This window comes from Lycorma delicatula, chromosome 7 (assembly GCF_047948215.1).
Source record: "Lycorma delicatula isolate Av1 chromosome 7, ASM4794821v1, whole genome shotgun sequence".
In the NCBI taxonomy this organism is placed as follows: Eukaryota; Metazoa; Arthropoda; class Insecta; order Hemiptera; family Fulgoridae; genus Lycorma; species Lycorma delicatula.
The window spans coordinates 11,200,697-11,222,900 of NC_134461.1; the positions used below are offsets into that span (position 1 = coordinate 11,200,697).

At 28.8% G+C, this 22,204-nt stretch overlaps 1 protein-coding gene across 3 annotated transcripts in view; it reads left to right on the forward strand.

Annotated features, from left to right (window-relative positions):
• Atf6 (bZIP_ATF6 domain-containing protein ATf6) overlaps positions 1–22,204 on the forward strand; it is a 112,521-nt gene that overhangs the window by 75,894 nt on the left and 14,423 nt on the right. For all 3 annotated transcript variants that reach the window (XM_075370157.1, XM_075370158.1, XM_075370155.1), the window contains 4 exons: positions 3,689–4,032; positions 8,147–8,287; positions 13,190–13,338; positions 21,001–21,192. In XM_075370157.1, the coding sequence (XP_075226272.1) occupies positions 3,689–4,032; positions 8,147–8,287; positions 13,190–13,338; positions 21,001–21,192 (826 nt within the window). The remainder of the gene's footprint in view (positions 1–3,688; positions 4,033–8,146; positions 8,288–13,189; positions 13,339–21,000; positions 21,193–22,204) is intronic.

Genomic DNA, 22,204 nt, shown 5'->3' on the forward strand with positions numbered 1-22,204 from the left:
ATTGTATATTATGACGACAAAAAGTTTGAAACTAAAGTATATGACTATGTAAAAGATATGCAGCGCATTGATTTTATCTGCACTTTAATAATGTTGAGATTTAAATAATAAAAGAAAAAAGATGAAATCAATGAACAGGATGCAGATATACTAAAAGATAATTAGTGAGGTTAAATTTTGAAAAATCAAAGGTACAAGCATAGAAGTTGTTAAAAAATTAGATTTTTTTGAAAATTAATGGTTGATATTAGAGAAAGAGATAATTATGGCAGCAAGGAAAGAGTTTAGGTAGAAAATTTATAGTAAGTAAAGAATAACAAACAAGCTATGTAGAACTAGATGTACAAAGTATTCTGACTTACTGAGACCAGAAATACTAAAACTGTTGGATGATAAACAAAGAAATTATAAAAATGCAAAAGGAGATAAGACAGATAGGTATCATGTCAACAGTAAAGTAAAATAATGGAAGGTGTGAAATAAAGAAAGGCTGGTTAAAGGAGAAGTATAGGGAATAAGAAAAATATTATAATTTGAGGGAATCTCATAAAGAAAAATAAAAGAAAGCTTAAAGGAATGTTCAAAATGTATTAGTATTACAGATGCAGATGGAAAACTAATGTAAAGAAGAGAAGAAAGAGCTAATAGGTGGAAAGATATTTTTAAGTTTTTGAGAAAGTAATTTATCTGATAATGTGCTTGAGAAAGAAAAAGAAATCGATGGTGGTTTCAGAAGAGATTATAGTAGAGTCTTGCCTGAAAGAAGATAAGAAAACTGGAGTTAGTAAACCAAAAATATATTAGTATTAGGGTTTGAATGGTAGACTTTTGTTATAAAAAGAGAAGAAAAGGTAACAGTGAAATTAATAGAAGGATTGCACGTGGCTGAGAAATTGTCTGATAGAAGTAATTGAAGAAATATTGTAAAAAAAATATATTAGGTAGAGGAGAAAGAAAATTGATGATGATTTTAGAGAGATACTGTACCGTGATCTGAAGTTTTGATAATACTCTGAAAAATTTAAACAGGAAGAAAGCAATAAGAATTGACGATATACCATTTAAATTACTGTATTGTATGTAAAGAAGAAATAGAACTGAGTAGGCTTTATATAGTAATATATAAAATTTATTAAACCAAAGAAGTACACTCAGATCTTTAAAAAAAAAGTATAGGTAATAAAGTATATTAAGTTTTCTATCGAAGAAAGTAAGCACTAATCGATGTGAATTTTTGCCACTATTAGCCAAATACATTAGGACCTGAGCAAGATGATAAACTAACTACCCCGATTGACTTTAGTCAGCATATAAATTTTTCTCACTGCGTATCCCTTTTGGTGTTTATCCTTGCTACTTTCCTTCTCACATTACTGTTTCTGTGGGTGTATATCTGCATGTGTGAAAGCCTCCTTGTTGAAGATGCCAGAACTTTGATAATAAGAACTGATGCGTGTTATCCGATCAGGGAGGCCTACTTTTGGACCGATTTGGGGATATTGTTTCTTGTTCAGCTGTTGAAAAGTTAATGATTATAGTGCCTAACAAGTGAAGCCAGGTTTCTTAACTCTAAAATAAAGAATATTTTACGCGTTGAAAATAATCATTACAGATAGTTTACAAGCAAATAGAAAGTGTTATGGAAGGATAAATGCAGTGCTCATCGTATAGTAGATGAAAATTGTTTTCAGAAAGATTATGGATACAAAAGAGACCATTCTGGTTTTCAGGAAGTGAGCTTAAGAAAAATGAATTTACGTTTCATTTGTCGAATTGGAAACTGTGTGTAATGTAGAATAAAAAATTTATTTAGAGTTTTAATAAAAACTAATTGTAGTTGTAGGAAAGAATACTTATAATTTGTACAAGTCGGGTGTTAGTTATATGAATAAATGATGAAAGAAGGTAAGCTTTGATTTAGAAAGGAGTGATCTAAAGAATGTTGCCTATCTCTATTTATTGCTTTTCAACTTGATCTTAGAAAAAGGTACAGAAATTGAAGAAAACATTTGAGAGCAGAGTAACTATCCGATGAGAGAATGAATCTCTCATCGATGAGATCGGTTCTTGGCATAAATCGAAAGTGACTAAGAAGAAGTACTGAACGGCTTGTTTTTATTGTTAGGAGAGAAAGTCACTTTGAAAATAAATAAGATTAAAGCAAAGGTAATTGTAAAAATATGTAACGGAAACGAAGACTATGAAGAATTAAATGTTAATGTAAGGAACACGGCGTACCAGAAGTTTCAGAATTTTGGATGTAAGTAGTAAAATTGCAGAAAATGGATGAAATAAGACAACATTAAAAGTAGATTGCCGCGAACAAGGAAGGCTTTCATGCAGAAAAGGTATACAAAAGGTAAAGGTAATAAGAAATATAAATGTAATTTTTTTTTGTCTTCAGTCATTTGTCTGGTTTGATGCAGCTCTCTAAGATTCCCTGTCGAGTGCTAGTTGTTTCATTTCAGTATATCCCCTACATCCTACATCCTACATCCCTAACAATTTGTTTTACATTTTTCAAATGTTGCCTGCCTGCACAATATTTTCCTTCTACCTGTTCCTCCAATATTAAAGCAACTATTCCAGGATGCCTTAATATGTGGCCTATAAGTCTGTCTCTTCTTTTAACTATATTTTTCCAAATGCTTCTTTCTTTATCAATTTGCTGCAACACCTCTTCATTTGTCACTTTATCCACCCATCTGATTTTTAACATTCTTCTGTAGCACCACATTTCAAAAGCTTCTAATCTTTTCTTCTCATGAATGTAATAATATACAAAGAAAATAATAGAGGCTTTGAAACTGTGACACATAAATTTTGAAAATTAGTTAGGTCAATAAAAGTCAAAGTAAAGAGATCGTAAAACAAATAGTAGAGCAGATAAATTTATAGCAGAATCTTGTAAATAGACAACCTAGTTTGTGTCTTAATTTAGTTGACTGTGTATTAAAATATCCAGATTAAGTTAATCTGGTAATAGAGGGATGTGTAGAAAGTAAAAACTGTAGAGAAAGATTAGAATATGTAAACCAGTTAATTTAGATTGCAGGATGTAATTGATATTTTGAGGTTAAAATATTAGTAAAAAAACAGAAAGACTGGAGAATAGCATTTCATCACTCAAATTAGTAATGATTTCAAAAAAAAAAGCACCCATCTTATTTGTTGTGTAAATAGTTATTATCATTATAAGTCAGCTACTTTATGATGCAGGGCTGTTCAAATATAGTTACTTTGCTTTTAATATTAATAGAGAGCACCTATGTTACATATGTTAGTTCAACTAAAATGTTTCTACAGTGATCAGCATATCAATGGGCAAGATCAAACAAAATCTAGTCTTTTTTTTAGATGGTATATTCATCTAAAATAAAAAAATAAAAGTTACGATAACTGATACTTACATATCTACACTCGCTAACACTTTTTTGATGCTTCTTTATGTGTTCTATGGTTTATTTTTAACAGTTCCTTCTTCAATTAGGAAGCGGAGAACCTTTCAATGTATGTATTTACTTAATTACAAAACTAGTTTTTCTTCACTATTTATGAATTTTGAAAAACATTGGGATTTATCCATAAGAAAGTTGTATTATGGTATCCAACATTCATCATACATATACATTATTCAACATTGTATATTTTATATATATATACACATTATTTGTAATTTTGATTTCAGATATTAACAGTAAACGAAGAATTATGTTATCAGCTAAAGAAATATCAGTATTACCGCAACAACAAAATAATAAAATCATTTACAATAACAATAATAACAACAACAACAATGTTTGTCATTTAAACAATGTAAATAATAATTTAAAGAATTTATCATCACAACCAGTCACTATTACTCATTCTGTTGTGGCAAATAATCAAAATAATAGTAATAATAATAAAAATTGCAATATTAATGATTGTAATAATAAAAATAATAACAATATTACCTCAGGAAATTGTAATAGTATATCAGACATCAAAATAGAACCAATTATACCTCCATCTGTCAGGCAGGAAATACAAGTACGTATATATATTTTTTTTAATCTGATGTAAAAATAGTTTTGAGTTATTTATTACTATATTACTTTTTTTGTTCAGAAGTGTTAAGCCGGATGAAGTTATGTAAATCCATTCAAGGGGGAGCTGAAATATAATGCACGCTGAAACATAATGGTAGAATAAAAGCATCTGTCAGACAAAGTAATGGGTGCCGCCATCTTGCAGTTTCATTCATCTACTGCTAACATTTCAAAACTTGACTTACACAGTCTCATTTTTTGTCATTCACCAGTGTTATGGAGTTGAGTATGCTTGCAACATTAATCACATTCATTGTCATCTAAAAGATGTTTATGTTAGTGAAACATTAATCAAAGTACTGTGAGTAGGTGTGGAATAAAATTTTGTGGATCTGAAGCCGGTAAAGCAAATATTGAGGATGAACCTCGCAGTGGTCAACCAGTTATCATAACCGATTAGACGCATCAAATGGAGGTGGATGAATTAATTCAAAATGATCATGTCATTGCCATCCAGATAGCCATATCAAAAAAAAAGGACACATTATTACACAATTGTGCTATCGTAAAATCTACTAGCAGTGGCTGCCATGCAAACCCACATTAAAGAACAAATAAAAAAGAAAATAATGTTGCAAACAAGTTCTGTAATGTTATTGTGACAAGGGAATCAATTTTTGAACCAACTTCCGTGTTTTCAAGATTCTGACAGGAGAAAAAAGTTGAGTGGATCATTTTGACACAAGAAAAGTGGCGGAGCATTGAATAATGACACTTTGGTTTGCCATGATCAAAAAAAAAATAAATTGCAACACTGCAAAAAAATTCTCAACAATGTTCTGTGATTCCACTTGTGTAAGCGAGTGATAGAGACATTAAAATACTTATGAGATAAGTGTGTTGTGTTCAGCAACCCATGGATTCGATAATTCTGCAATATGATAGATGATAATACTTGATTATGCACATCGTGTCCAACTGCCTACCCTCTTGTGTAGTTGAAATATGAACCAATTCTACACTCTCCATGCGATTTTCACTTCTTTCCCTAATTAAACAGGGATATTAAGGAAATTCATGGATTAAGGGATGGTCACCAGTATTCTTCATCGATGGAATGAGAAAACTTGCTCATCGTTGGAAGAAGTGTGTTGCTGTAAATGGTAACTACGTGGAAAAATACATTTTTACAGAAATAAAATGTACTTTTATATTTGTTTTGTTTGTTAATTATGAGCGACTGTGCATTACATTTCAGCCATCCCTTGTATATTATTGCCCTCAAACATTGGTGACTTGATCTTGAAGGAAAATAGATTTTTTTTAATAACTGAAGAAATTTCTATGTAGTAAGGTTTGCTATACTGTACAGTATGTAATATTTTTTTCTGAATGGTTTAAATAGACTAGTCTTGCCATGAAACGCTACTCTTTTTGCATTATTTTTCTTATTAATGTTATTTTGCCTTCTCTTACTACTGTTTTTCTGTTTTAATAATCTGTATCATTCTCTGTTATTATTTTATATAAAAATTATTTAGAATGTAAGCAGTGGTATTTTACTTGTAATATTTAATCTTTTTAGCTGTTTTCAGGGAATCCCATTTGTAACTTCATTTTATCAATTTTTTTCCTAGTTTCAAATTTTTTTAAATTAAAATTTTATATGTAAAATCAAGTGATGTCTTAGGTTTGTTTTCTTTAGAGATGAAGTTTCCTTTTCATTATTTGATTTTAAGGTGATGATCTAAACTTTTCGTCATTCACAAAAAGTATTATTATCTAAAGTATTCTTCTACTTAATTAGCGAGCAGTTGGTAGGTTACTCCTGTATTAAAAACTAAAAATACAAAAAGGGTGCACATAAAATACTGTAACACAAAGAAAATATAAAAATGCTTTATATTACATACCAGTATACCACAATAAATATCTAAGGATATAAAGAAAAACAAATTAAATGAAGCAGTGTGCTGGAAAGAATCAGACTGGTACAGTAATTTTTTTCACTTGTAAAATTATATTGAAATAAGATTGTGGCAGATATTATACATAGAAATCAAAAATAGATTTTTAAGGGTAACTGTAAATAAAACTGATTGCAACAAATACAATAAAAAACAAAAGTTTTATTATTATAGTTTTTTTTTTTAGTTAGACTTTAAATAGAAGATGAAATAAATATCTTATGAAGAGAATAAAAAATTCATCATTCATCTAACAAATTGCATTTGAAAGTAAACTGGTAATGACTTTTAGGTCAACAGCACAGGAGCACTTGACAGAAATTTGTACGTTGGCTTTTTCTGACTCAAATTGTACTGTAGTTACTTTTAATATTATTTCATTTTGAAATACCGTTCTGTGTCATTTAGTGACATTTCAGATAAAAACAAAAATGAAAAGAAAACCCAGTATAACTTTTGAAAGAAGGGTTGAAGCTGCAAGATTTTTGTATTGAAAAAAATGTTGGGCAAACTACTTTCAACAAATATGATTATATGTCCTATTCTCATTTTTTGGGAAAGCAACAGATAAACTGCCACATTTCAAAATACCTTCTTAACAGACACATTTCAAATTTAAAAATTTGGATATGCAAATTACTCAAAATATATATAAATACTGTTACTGGCGCTTAAATTTTTTTATGATTAATTCACCACATAAGCTTGATGCATGTACTGTAAGAATATGAAATTGAAATTTTGTAGTGTATGAAAAATGCCATGACTGACTGGGATTCAAACTTATGACCTCCAGATGAAACCAACATAGACCTCAAGATTAAAACCAACATGTATGTACATACATACATCTTGATTTTTCCAACATAAATCAAGATAAAGTTATTTGACTGACAGTTAATAAACTGTCAGTCAAATAACTAGTTAATAAATTATCAATTATTCTAGTTAATAAACTAGAATAATTAATAAATATTACACTAACATATAACATTTGTAGACTATTTGTAATAAAAACTTATTTTGTAATAATTATTATGTCATCCAGATGCATTAAAAATTTACTTTGAAATTCATTTAACATTTTCAATTTAGAGTCGTTGCTAAAAATTTGTAGCACTTTTATCAAAAAGTGATCGCTTACTTGCTCAAGTAATTGTCGCTGAGGTCATGTTTCGAAAGGTAATTGCAAAATTTTTATTCAGGCGATTTTAATTAAATATGAAATTAATGTTTACATATCTTATGTTAATCTTTCCTTCTTGATTAATCAGTGTAGCCTGTTAAAAACCCAACGATACTTTTTTGTTATTGTATTATTATTAACTAATTAAAAAAGTTAGCTCGAGGTTCAAGTTGATCAATAGTTAGGATTCATATTTGAATAAAACAAAGTGTTGAATAAAATGTAATTATAAATTCTTTCAAAATGTAATTGTTATCGTTTATACAAAGAGCATTCGCATATACTTAACAACATAATTTTTTTACAAGAAATGTATTAAATTTCTTACAAAGTTTTGTGTAACCCATCTTTGGTGACAGAATCAATTGTGTCTAATTATCCTTTGGCTGTAAGTATTAGATATTTTGTTAAATTTTGCCTATCCTGTTATAAACAAGGAGAAAAAAATGAAAGAAGAAGAGAAGGTAGAAAAAAATTTAAACGGTTTTTTCTGGTGATCATGCAGTACTCAGTCTTGCTGGAGAATTGCCCTATGATTGGCAACTCATTATAATATATTATTAACTCAATTGGTTGCTAGCACTAAAAGTTACAAGTTTCAGCTTTTTAATATCATGGGTATGTTGGCTATTCTTATGCGTTTAGTAAAAAAGTATTTCTTTGTGGTTGGATCTGCAACAAAAATTCCATTTTTAAGTCTGTTTACTAATATAATAACGGTATAGAGGTTTTATTGGAGATTATTTTTTTTATTTTATTTTATAACCTGAAATTATTATATATATATATATAAATTATTTTTAAGTCTGTTTACTTATATAATAACGGTATAGGGGTTTATTGGAGATTATTTTTTTAATTTTATTTTATAACCTGAAATTATATATATATATATATATATAAATTATTTTTGTTAAAACTTTTTATTGAATATGATAATTTTGTGTGTATTTTTTTTACAGATGAGAGTTTTAAAAAGGCAACAAAGAATGATAAAAAATCGTGAATCAGCATGTTTATCACGTAAAAAAAAGAAAGAATATGTATCATCATTAGAAAATAGAGTAGCTGATCTAGAAAATGAAAATGCACAATTAAAAATGGTAAATAAATATATAATTTTATTATGGTTATGATGTGATCGAAGTCCGTGATAGCGGACTTATCATTTTTCACAAACAACAAAATTTATCTCTCAGCTGTGATTGTAATTGGTTGTTAGGTTGTAGTTGCTTAAAAAAGTAAATAAATATTGTTTCCTCACTTTTTTAACTAGCCCTTTGGGTGTATTCATAAAGTACTTAGTATTTTAGCTATAGTCCCAACTCACACGATCGAGACTGTTCATTATTCCTGGAGGACACTTGTATGTGTTTATACTCCTTTCATTCTGTTTTTATCTTAAAATTAAAATCTGAGTAAAACCGGTTTTTCTAATTTGTACAATGCAAAAATAAAACCTAACCAGTCAGACTTTGGCAATATATAGATTTAAGGATTGATAAATCTTTTCCATACATTCATAGAAAATGTCAATAAATTCTGACTTTACATCTTTTAGTATTTCTATTTTCTCTAACGATTACAACTTAGATGTATTTTATAATTTCAAAGCTATGTTCTTTTCTAATGAATAAGTCATAAAAAAAAAATTTCTAGAATAACAACAAATCTGAAAAGTATCATTTAACTGTCTTAGCAAATACAAGAAACAGAAAGAGTTTCAATTACACAATTTTTTTTTTTTTTATTTTTATTTTTAATCCTTTTCTTGTAATAGTTACCAAAAGATTAGTACTTACATCTCTAAACTGTATTATGCCATTATGAAACAAAACTATTTCGCTTTTGCACAGTAATTTGATTATGTTTTTATTTGTAATTGATACCATAAAACCTTTATAGTAATTAGGCTAACTTACTTGTAATAGTAGCAATAAATTCAATAACCAAGTGATTTTGAATTATATTCATTTTTTAAATTTTGTAACAATTATTACTACTGACATTTGTGTTGGGTTTTAATCTTTTGGTTTTGTGTATGTGTATGTATATGTGTATGTGCACGTGCACACACATGCACACACACACACACACACACACACACACACACACACACACACACACACACACACACACACACACACACACACACACACACACACACACACATACAGATATATAGGGGAAGGAGAGAGAGAGAGATCTTGCATGTTTATGTTCAAGGTAAGTTCAAAAATTCAATTAGTTAATAGACAAGTCATAAATTGTCACAGTATTCTCTGTAATTATCTAAACATGTATGTTTGTCAATACAATGTTACAAAAATGTTGTTTACAAATCAGAAAGAAACTGACATTTGGTAAAAGGCCTCATCTCTGTAGCTGATTAAGATCAAAATTCTCTGAGCAAGATTGAAACATATCACAGGAGATGAGATAAGGTGTTTTTTGTTTGCTCCACTGACAAAACGCTAATCATCAAAATGAAAGTCAACAATCATCACTGAAAATTTTATTTTGGATAAGTTATGTTGGAAAGGAAAAGTCATGTTGTAAGCTTTTTTTGATTCGCAGGGTGTTGCTCGTTATGAATTTATTCCTGATGGGCAGACAGTGAACAAGGAAATGTATCTCAATATCCTTTGTTGATTTACCGGAGGCGATAAGAAGAATTATTCTAAAAAATGGGAAACAAAGAATTCAGATTCGTTTGCACGACAGTGCGCTGACACATTGATGTATGCAAAGAGTATCTGGCTTGACACAATGTAAAAAACTGTGGATCATTCACTATACTCTTCTGACAGCATCAGCCGATTTTTATTTGTTTCATGATTAAAGAATGCTCTAAGGGAAGGATGTAAGAATGCCAATGACATAGTGGCCAATGTGAGAAAACAGTTAAGGGATAGATTTCTCAAATTGATTTCCTGGAATGTTTCCTACAAACTTTATGAATGTTGGCAAAAGTAGTTGAAGTATAACTGTTGAAGGAAATTATTTTGAAGAAAATGCACTATAAAAATTTTTCATGTAAAAGCAGTTGTTAAAAATAAATAATTCTGGGAACTTCTTGAATAAACTATCTTTTGTGTGTATGTCCAAGTGCGCACGCATATGCCCACACATGCTTATGTGTATGTTTAATTTGTAAATCAGAATCTGCAAATTCTTTGCAGATGAATATCATTTTATTACTTTGTACTGTTAAATTAGATTTTTAATTACGAGGATTATTTTTTTTTCAAGGTCCAATCGGTCACAAAATTAAAACCACAGTGAAAATAAAAAAATTTTTATTTGTAACGAGTACTTGCATAGTTACGCTATTTCTCTACATAGTCACCACTCTGATTTAGACATTTGTCGTAGTGTGATACCAACTTTCCAATATCCTTGTCATAGAACGGAGCCGCTTGTGTTTTCAGCCATGTTTCTATGCTAGTCTGTAGCTCGATGTCTGTGCCAAAATATTGGCCTCCTAGCCAGCGTTTCATGTGAGCAAGGAGGTGAAAATCGGATGGAGCCAAGTCTGGGCTGTATGGTGGGTGATCAAACACCTCCCAACAAAAATTCTGCAGGAGCTTCTTTGTTATAGCTGCAGTGTGCGGCCAAGCATTGTTATGGAGAAAGACAATACCTGATGACAACATTCCTCTCCGCTTATTCTGAATTGCCCTTTGTAGACGTTGAAGAGTCACGCAGTATGAGGCTGCAGTGATGGTCATGCCACGTTCCATGAATTCCACCAAGAGAACTCCATTCCGGTCCCAGAACACAGTAGCCATACACTTTCTGTTGGAGAAGGTTCGCTTGAACTTCTTTGGTTTACTGGGAGAATGAGAATGCATCCACTGTTTGGATTGTTCTTTTGTTTCTTCAGTTTTGAAATGGACCCGGTCTCGTCCCCTGTGATAATTTTGTTCAAAAATCTTCTCCTTCATTGTGGTAGTGCTGGAGAAACGTTAGGTAGGCATCCATTTTCATTGTTTTGTGATAGTCGGACAGCATCTTGGGAACACATCTCGCACACAGTTTGCGGTACTGAAGTCTTTCACTCACAATGGCGTAGAGAGCTGACCTTGAAATTTCAGGAAATGAATCACTCAATACAGAAATTGTGAACCGACGATTTTCTCGAGTTGCCTCATCCACTCGCTCAACGAGATCATCGGTTAACACTCGCTTCCTTCCCTGACCGCCTGCATCATGAACATCTGTACGTCCTGCTTTAAAGTTCCTGCACCATTGTCGCACTTTGCTGTCGCTCATTGAAGTTTCACCGTACACATTACTTATTCGTGGATGAATTTCAGCCGCATTACACCCCTCAGCCTGAAGAAATCGAATTACTGCATGCACTTCACACTTGGCAGGAGATGCTATTGTTGTAGACATGTTTACGTGCTAGCTGCGTGTTCAGAACCAAACGAAGTGACACGGAATGATTGAAGGCCATACTAGAGACACTGCGCAACACATATGTGCAAAGGTTCATCCGATTTTTGCACGGGTTTTTATTTTGTGACCGATCAGACCTTGAAAAAAAAATAACCCTGTATATTAATATAAATAATATAATATGGCAGACCAATCTAATAAACATTCTATTTCTGGTATTAACACAAATTTAAAAAATTAGTAAAGATGACATAAAATTAAATATATTACAAAAATATTTCTTATATAAATAAATACAAACAAAATTTCAATTTGATAAACCATTTCACAGTGTTTAAGGAAAACATCTTATAAAAACTGCACAGATAGCAGCACTTATATAATAAATTTATATGCAATTTTCATTATTTTATTATTTTAATTTTTAATATGCAGTTTAATTAAATATTTCAATTGTGATTCAAGATGCGGGATACCATGAAAGTACTTTCATGGTAAAAGTAAGGTAAGATATGTCTTATCTCAATGTTCTGCACACTATGGTTTATGTTAACAGAATTTAAATATATTTATATATATTTAAATTATATAAAACAGACAAGCTCAGAGCTTGTCTGCAGGCATATGAAATTGAAATTTTGCAGCATATAAAGAGAAGAATGTCATGCCTGAGTTCTTATTTTATCGTACCATTTTATTTTATTATTTCTGATGTTATAGTAAGCAGAGGCATAAACAAGAGATGAATCACATTTTTAATTTTACTCAAAACAAATAATAATTTAAAAAAAATTAAAACAATTATTATAAATCTCAGAAAAAAGTTAATAAAATAGCCAAATAAACTTTTTTTAATTATATTAAAGCTACAAATATAAGATATTGCTTTTTAGACCGTGCCAAACCTTTAAAAAATGGTTTATTAATACATGACATTATTTTTTAATGAAGTTGACTAAGAACTGATGGTAAGAGCAAGTTTATATTGAAATAGTGAATACATATGATGTACAACCTGGTTTGGAACTGTTTAGATTGATGAAATTAACACATTAGTGTTTGCTTATTTTTGTTGATCATAATTTTTTCTTGAACTAAGTAATTTAATGAATGGAATTTAGGTTGTTTTCTCTATAATATAGAGAACATATTATATTGTTATATTAACAACATATTATTGCTTTCCATTGGTGGAAATAGCTAAAAATTTTATTCATGACTTGATCTTTTCTAAATTTATTCACGTAAAATAGGCTTCATGAATGGTTTTTTGAACATTTTAGTAAATAAAGGAGAAAACTTGATTTTTAGTTCCATTTTTTAAGTAGGTCTTTTTTGAGATCGCATCAAAATTTATAATTTGGAGGATTTATTCTCAGATATTTTTAAATATGACAGCAAAGATTCAAATTTCTATTGTAACAAGTTCAAGACATTGTAACAGTTAAAAGGAATAATTGTAAATTCCTTTCTCAAGGTGGGTAGCAAAATATTTCAAAATGCTTTCATCTTTATCACTACATCTGGTTCTCTGGTTTAAAATTTTTTAATTTGTATAATTTTTTCTTTTTTTATAAATTTAAAAAAAAAATTATTTTCAGGAAAATTCTGCACTTAAAGAACAATTAAACCGTTTGGAATCAAATTTACATAATAAGAATAAAGTTACAATTCAGTCACCTAATGTTAAAAAGACTTCAGTTCTGCTTGCATTAATTTTAATACTTTCTGTTAATCTCGGTTCAATCAGGTAATGCTGTTTATATAATCATTATTTTTATTATTTAATAGAATGTTTATCATATTTAATACATTGATAGAATGGATTAAAATTAATGTGAAATTTTGGAATTTTTTGGGGTGATTGATGCTGTAATAGAGGTTTCTATATTATTTTATATTTCATATTGATTTATTATACAGTACTATCGACTATAGTTGTGTAGAAAATGAAGAAAGCTGTAAATTAGAAATCACTAGTTTGTAGCCTTCCCTCTCATTGCTTTTCAATTTGTTTACAGAAGAAGAAACACCACTGATCGATTATTTTCTCTTCAAGGAGAGAAATAAATGTGTAATATAACTGTTGAGATATTTTCTTTTGGCTGGAATTATTCAGATAAAAATTCAGTTTAAAATAAATAAGAATAAAATAAAGGTTATGGGTGTGGCAGGAAAGAGGTTAATAAAGAATTGCATTTTGAGGTTAATAAAGAATTTCAACTTGCAGAAGTTGCATGATTTTGTTATTTATTAAAAATGGAAAAATTAATGTAAAAATGGATGATGGTAAAGTAAGACAGAGAAACAGACTTAACAAGGAAGGAAACCCTTCATATAGAAAAGAAGTCTGTTGATTACAAATACAAATCCAGCAGTTTAAAAATAAAAATTTAGATATATTTGTATGAGGGTGTAGAACTTTGTATTATCAAAAGATGGGAAATCCAGAAGGGAATAAAATAACAGGATAAAATAAGATGTAGAAAATTGTATGGGTTGATGAAGTTAAGTGTAGGATAAATAGGAGAAAAGAGAAATTTACAAAAGAGTCTTTAAATGTCCACATCTGGCCAAAACGAAGTGCTCTTTCACCATGATAAAGGATCTGCACAGATGTCTTGAGTTATTGCTGCAAAACTTCATGACTTATGCTTTGAAGTGCTTCCACATTCGTTGGATTTGGTTCGCAGTGATTACTTTCTCTTCCCAAACCTGAAGAAATGACTCGCTGGATGATGAGACACAGCTTCAATTCAAATGATAAGGTCAAAGCTGAGACAACTGCTTATATTGCAGATTTGGGCAAAATGCATTGTAGTGATGGTATAAAAATTTTGAATGTCAGCGGTCTAAATGTAAAGTTTATAAGGTGTATGTTGAAAAATAAAAATAAAAAAATTCTGAAAACTTTTTTTCTCTGTTAGGATGATTATTTTCCGAACAGCTCTTGTAGAACCCATCAAAAAAGTGAACGTGTATTTCCAGTTTTTTAAGATAATAATTACTGTTTAGGTTACATACAGAAACTATAAAAGATTAATTGAAACTAGAATAAAGAAGCATTTGGGTTGTTACAAGACCTGAAAAACTGACCTGAGTAGCTTAACATTACTTAAAAGCTGATCATTAAATAAGTTTATTAGAAGCCAAAATTTTAAAAAAGCTGAAACAAGAATTATATAAGTGGGAGATTTAATTTTTTAACAGTGATGGAGATTATTCACTGTTACATGAAAGTTGAGCACCGATATCTAATATCCTTTCAGAATTTTAGTTAATTAAAATTCTTTATGAAAATCTACTATTATATGAACATTAAATACTCATCTTGTCAAAATTTTAATCTATGTAGAATGTTTCTAGGAGGTTGGAAGGTTATTTTTTCTTGAGATGAATTCTTTATCTTATGTTATCCTACATAAAAGGGATGGTGGCTAATAATTTATGTTGAGATTTTTAGTGTTTTAGACTATATCTAATTTATGCTGACTTTTTACTTTTGACTTAAACTGTCTCTAAATATTGTCAAATTATGTACTTTTTACTTCCTTGTATGAAGTAAAGGAAGTAATGTGATCGCAAAACATCTCAGTTTTGCCATCCCCGAATCCATTTTGACTAGTTTCGATATGACATCTGTATGTACGTATGCAGGTGTGTATGTATCTCGCATAACTAAAAAATGAATAGCTGTAGGATGTTGAAATTTTGGATTTATTACTGTTGTAACATCTAGTTGGGCACCTCCCTTTTTTATTGCAATCAAAAATAAAATAAAAATTTTCATTAATGAAATATGTGGATCTTAAAGGACATCAGTTTGAATCGGGCGTCATCTTCTTTTGTTTATTTTTTTTAACTTATTTTATTTTTGTAATTTAAATATATTGATTTTATAATTATTAACCCACGATTGTAAACAAATTTTACAATAATAATTTATTGATAATTAAAAAAAAAAAAAAATGAAAAAATTATTAGTGAAATAAAATTAGAAGTAAAATAAACTAAAAGTAATAGATTTGGTGAAACATCTGATTATTTAATATTAATTGAAAATTATAATTTAGAATTATATTATTTTTGGATTTTCTTAGCAAATTCTTATAAAAATTGTATATTTATTTAAAAAAAAAATCATTTTATCTAATTATTTAACAGAAAAATAAAATACATTTTTGACTTGTATTCAATTTAAAGTGATTATTGAAAAGTTTTTTACATTTGTGCGTAATATGCACAAGATTCCTGGTGTGTATTTTAGAATTCGGATGTGTCATATAAATAAAAGTTAATAATTAAACTATTTCATTTAGTGAACTCCTGTATACTGGTTACAAATATTAATTGTGACCTTATGGTGTAGAATAATCAGTTTGTATTATTTGATTATTTGGTAAACAATTTATTTAAAGAGTAATCAAGGGACTTTTACTCTAACCTAATATTTCAGGTGAGATTGTTGAATTATTAATCGTATAAATATTTTATGTTAATAAAGTCTTAAAATTTAGCAATTGTGTAACTGTCCACTTTTATCAAAGACTTGGAGGATCGTATCTCACATTCAAATGAAATAAGTTTAAATGAATTGCAGTAGAAATATGTGTATATAATTTAATAGAAAAGTACAAGGAAGTCAAGTGGTGTCCACATCAGGTTTTTATTATCATATATATATATATATGTATATACATATATATTACTGAAATTGATCTTTTTAAGATTTCTATTAAACCATTAGTACAGTAAGTTGAGATAAGCCTTAGTTTCACATGAAAGTACTTTCGTGGGATCCCATATTCTTAGTCATGCTTGAAATAATTGTTATAGTATAATAAAAATTTAAAAATACAAATACTAAAATAATGAAAATGGTTTAATAATTTACACTAGTGCTGGCATAAATGAATATGCAATTTTCATTATTTTTATTTTTTAATTTTTATTATGCAATAATGGATGTAAGTTTTGGGTTTGGGTTATATAATACCAAAAAATAAACCTTTTTTAAAAAAACATCAAATTTAATAAGACAAAAAATTTAAAATTTATATTCTTACAAAAATATACTTACTATGTCGGGATTTGCGAAATAATGTACTACGACTATGCTGCATATGTTGTTCTCACAAAAATTACAAAAAAATTATAAAAACTCATTACATAAAATAAAAATTACTAATGCGATGAATGATACATATTACATTTAAAAATAAATAAAATAATAATAAATAGATTATTTAACTGAAGAGTCCCAAAACTTGTCTACTTAGGTTCGTACGTAGAACCGCTATTGCATAACTACTTGTAAACATCAAAAATGTAATAATATCTTAGTAATACATATAATACTAAAGAATTGGCCAATCCAAAGTTAATTTTAATTACAATTTTACATATAATTTTGCCATTTTAACATGCTATAATTTTAATAATAATATTTTTAATTTATTTTTTATTTTTTAAATCGACGACAATAAAATCTTCTTAGATCCAAGAATGTTCCTTATGGAATGGCCTTTAATTAAAAGTTCTCATACCTGTGTTTCTTATAGTTCATGATTAGTAAAATTTTATGATCAGTTTTTTTTTTATATTCACCAACAACTTACTACGATGAAATCCGGGATAAAACTGACGCTTTCTGATGGTGTCACAGGTTTAACCCCACCACTCTTTCTTCGAATTGTCAAAGTCTGAGTAAAGCTCTTTGTATAGAAAACATTATTACATTTTTCCAGCATGATGTGTTTCTTAAAATTCTATTTTACGAAAGAATTCAATAACAAATGAATCATGCTGCTAATAATTTAACTTTTATGTTTTAACAAATATATCATACATCGACGCATTAAAAAATCTATATAACAAAATAGTTTAATATAAAATAAATTACAAATAAATTCATAAATTTAAATAACCCAATTTAATTTAAACTTAGGTCAGAATTTATAGTGGTTACACAGAATTGTTTCAATCATGACTGAGAATATGGGATCCCACAAAAGTACTTTAATGAAAAATTAAGGTAAGATATGTCTCATCTCAATATTCTGTACTAGGAGGTTTATTTAATAAAAATTATGTGTGTGTATATATATATATATATATATATATATGTATATAAAATTAATTAGTTTACAAATCATGAAATACACACATATATAAAGTAAGATTGATCTCACCTTCAAGCCAAGTGTTAAAAATCCTTTCACACTCAATAAGGCCTTTTCAGTTCCACCAGATTCATCATCAGTTGTTAAGGTACTTATGATGAATTTGCTGGATATGAAAAGAACTTACTGAATGAGAAAGGATTTTTAACACTTGACTTGAAGGTGAGATCAATCTTACTTTATATATGTGTGTATCTCGTGATTTGTAAATTATAAATAATTAATTATAGTTTAATAACAGGACAAGATATTTGAAAAATTAATATATACCTACCTACCTATAGTATAGGTAGTATAGTATCGATAGAAATTTTTTAAGTGTAATTTTTAATTTCATTGTGTTATTGTTATTTATTCTTTATCTTCTTTTTATTGTTAATATTTATTTTAAGTTTATAATTTACATTTGTCTCTTTACTAATTTTCCTTTTATATATATATATATATATATATACACATGTATCATGTTCTCCTGGCACTTTTATAACCTGTTCTACTCAAAAAAGTAATGGAAAAAAATATTTGTACTAAAATGCTTCATTGGCAAGTTAGGCTAGTGAAAGATTTTGCTCGGATTTCAGTTACCCTGGTGAAATGAGGTCATACTGAAATTTTCAGGGTGTTAATTAATGGCAGAATTAGTAATCTTTTACGGTTTTTGACCTGAAAAATCAAATAAAATAGGTCTCAGAACCATATCAGCAGTATTTTTTTTTGAGAAATCTAGGGTGAAACAATAAATTGGACTAAAAAACCCCTGTTTTTTTATGTTTGACTTACAATAACTTTGTTAAATGGGTAAGAAACACATAAATCTTTTGAACAAAACTTGTAGAGAATTTAATTCTTAACGAAATGGTGTAAGATAAGGTGAGTAAAACAAAGACAAGATAGAAAAATTAAAATTTTATTTAGAAATAGTACTCTAGAACAAAGTGCCAGTTAAAACAAGAGTCCACCTTTCTCAGCACGTTTCTTGGCATACTTCTGTACTGTTTTTGTTGCTCTTTTTAGTTTTTGGGCTGTCCTTAAGTTGCTCAGCTGATCCATAATTAATTCCTCATGAATATATTTTTGTTTGTATGCAATATTTTTCACCCATTCCAGATGCAAAACTCCATCCATTTTTCAGAGAAATTATGGTTTAAGTGAATGAAAGGAAATGATACAAGAGAAGTGAGGAGGCGCACTATTGTGCTGGGAGTATACTTTGCATCTCAGCGCTAGAGGAATGTCTTCAAGCAGCTGTGGCAGTTCTTCTTGAAGAAAGTGCAAATAGACCTTAGCAAACATTGATGCTAAATCATTGTTGAAAATTGCCTTCCACTGTATCATGAGGATTTACTTCTGCCCAGATATGCTCATTGCGTAAGTTGTTGATGCCATCTCAAGTGAAATTTGCCTCGGTAAATAAAACATACTTACAGAGTTTTCTATTTGTATTCCATCAATTGCAGAACTCCAAGTAGTGTGGACCATTTCCTGGGTGTAGATGTTGAACTGGCTGTTTATGTTAAGGATAAAAATTGTTTTGTTAAATGTCCTCCAAACCATTGAATGTGAAACTCCAGTCCACTTAGAAAGATGTCGTGTACTGATGCATGGACTGCACTGAACTGCATCGATAATAATCTTATCAATAACTGCATTGTATTGATCATATCATTCGTCACTGGTATGAATACTAGGTAGTGAACCTGTTTCCTGAAGATTGTGAAAAGTCGCGCCAATTGTTTTGGTATCTGTAATCCTGCGATTTGGAAAAAAGTATTTCATATTCTACTGCAGCAGCTGTAGCATTCCATTGCTACACCAAAATTAATACCATATCAGCGTATACCTCTGTTGTAAATATGTACAGCATTAGTTCAATGGCAAACCAATCATGTTCAAACTAAAATTTACAGAAAACCTTTGCTAATAACAGCACAGTTCATAATATCCAATATACCTAATGAACCTTAAAGAGTAGTTTAAACACTAACACAGTATTGCGCGTTGTTGATCAGCTTGTTATTTTATTTGCAACTTTGAAATAACAATTTTTCAAATAATTTATTGTATTTCTATCATTAATAAAAGAATTATTATCTAAGTAATTTTTATTTTATAATTGTGTAATTTCCAGTTTTTAAAAATTTTTTAACAGCAATTTTTAACATTAAATTTTGTTTTTACATATTTTTAACATCACTAAAAAAGAATTTGGTTTTTGTGTACATTAAATAGTACTTTTCTAATAAATGTAGTAATGCACTGTTTGTAAAAAAATTGAAATTTCTCTTAACTATTCTTTGTTGTATTCAACTTATCTTACAGCATTTTGTTCAGAATTATATTCTGTACAAGTTTTGTTTAAACATTTTATATGCTTATTACCAATTTAATGAAGTTTTTGTATGTCAAAAATAAAAAACAGGGTTTTTTACCCCAATTTATTATTTTCACCCAAAATTTCTCAAAAATTACTTCCGACACAATTTTTTTAATTTAATTTTCAGGTCAAAAACTATACGAAATCACTAATTCTGTCCCTTAATTAACGTACTAGAATTTTGAGTACAACCTCATTTCATCGGGGTAGCTGAAATCCAAGGGAAATCTTTCACTAGTTGTAACTTGCAAATAAAGCATTTTAGGACATATGTTTTTATGAATTTTTCCATTATTTTCAAAAGTAGAATAGGTTATGAAAGTCCACAAAGAACTTTGTGATACACCTGCACATATATACATATCTATACCGGGATTCAAAATTTTTTTATAATAATTTAAATCTGTACTGAAAGGTTTTTGTATAACAACATGGTTGGGTATCAAGATTAACACCAGATTTGTAAAGTGGTTTTGAGCATTTTCTATTTAAAATTTCATGCCTTATTACTATTTTATTTGTTTTCTAATTTTTTCTTTTAATTTTAAATTATATTTTGTTTAGGGGGCTCTTTCCCTCATTTAATTAATAATAAATTATCATTCCAGAAAACAAAAACAGTTATGTTATTCTTACATATATCATTTTAATTACATTTGAAATATTAACATTGCCTAATTTATTTAATCTATTTTTTTTTTTTTATAGTTTGTAGTAAGTTTTCATATCTTAAATTTTTATGCACTCAGGCTTTTTTAATTCAGACCTAAACAAATTATTTTAAAATCAGATTTATAAAAAAAAGATGTTTTATTATTATTACTGAAGTTAATTATGTCTATTTTTTTGTTTTAAGTCTACTTACAAGAACAGTGCCAGAACTGTCTCAAGTTGATAGTATAAGCGATACTAGCCATCACAGTAGATCATTACTTTGGACTCAACCGGATTTAGAGGAACCCTCACCAAATGTTATAAATTCAACTTCTGGTTTTCCACATGGTTCACTTACTTGCCCGCTTAACATCAATCAAACCGAGTCATTAAGGTTTTATATTTATTTATTTTCTTTTTTTTTTTTTTTAGTTTTTAAGTGGTTAATAACTAAGGAGGCCTTGTAATTGTAATAAATTGTAAATATTTTGGTTTCATCCAAAAAGAAAGTAATTAGTGATAATCAACTTTGTTGATTTTTCAGAACACCTTTTTATATATTACAATAACTCATTCCTATATACTTTTGGATAATACGTCCTGATAATAGATAAAGGATCCAATTTATTGTCTTTTATTATAGTTTTTTATTTCTTTTAAGAAAAAAGGACGTATATGTTTATATTACATGATCTGTATCAGTATTATTCAATAATGAATTCAGCTCCAGGTTGGTTTTTTTATTGCTTTCATTCAGAAAACAAGAGCTGCTGGAAAAATCCATAAGCAGTAGCTTTTCTCAAACTACATAAATTCCAACGATATAGCTCTACAGGTACCCCCATTCTTGTACGAGTCCAATATTCATCTAGTGAAAACTAGTTCAAGGAAGAAGGGATCAATAATATGGGAAAATAATGTAATAAAATAGTAAGAAAGGGACAATCTATCCCTAATGGTATATGTATTGAAACAAACTTACCCGTAGGAGCACTTCAAGAACATTGATTCATACTAAATGATGACCACCCCCATATAATTTCCTTAGAGATAAGGGTATCTTTGTCTCTTTGTCAGTATTATGCCACTTAAATGTATAGTACAAACTGTTTTTTCTCCAGATAATAAACAGCTGCCTGAGAACAGAGATTCCTGAAGGAAAACTCTTTCCCATCAGATTTATATGACGCATGAACGTAAAATTCCTTAGATAGAATCCCATTGAGCATTTTAAAAATATAATAAGAAGAATAGTTTGTTACTTGTAACAGTTTTGATGAGCAATATGAATTTTTAATGATTGTCTTACAATTACTGTACTTTAAATTGGGTTTTTATTTGCTTACTAAGCAGTATAATATTTGTGAGATTCGATATACAAATTTATTCATTTTGAATGACTAAGA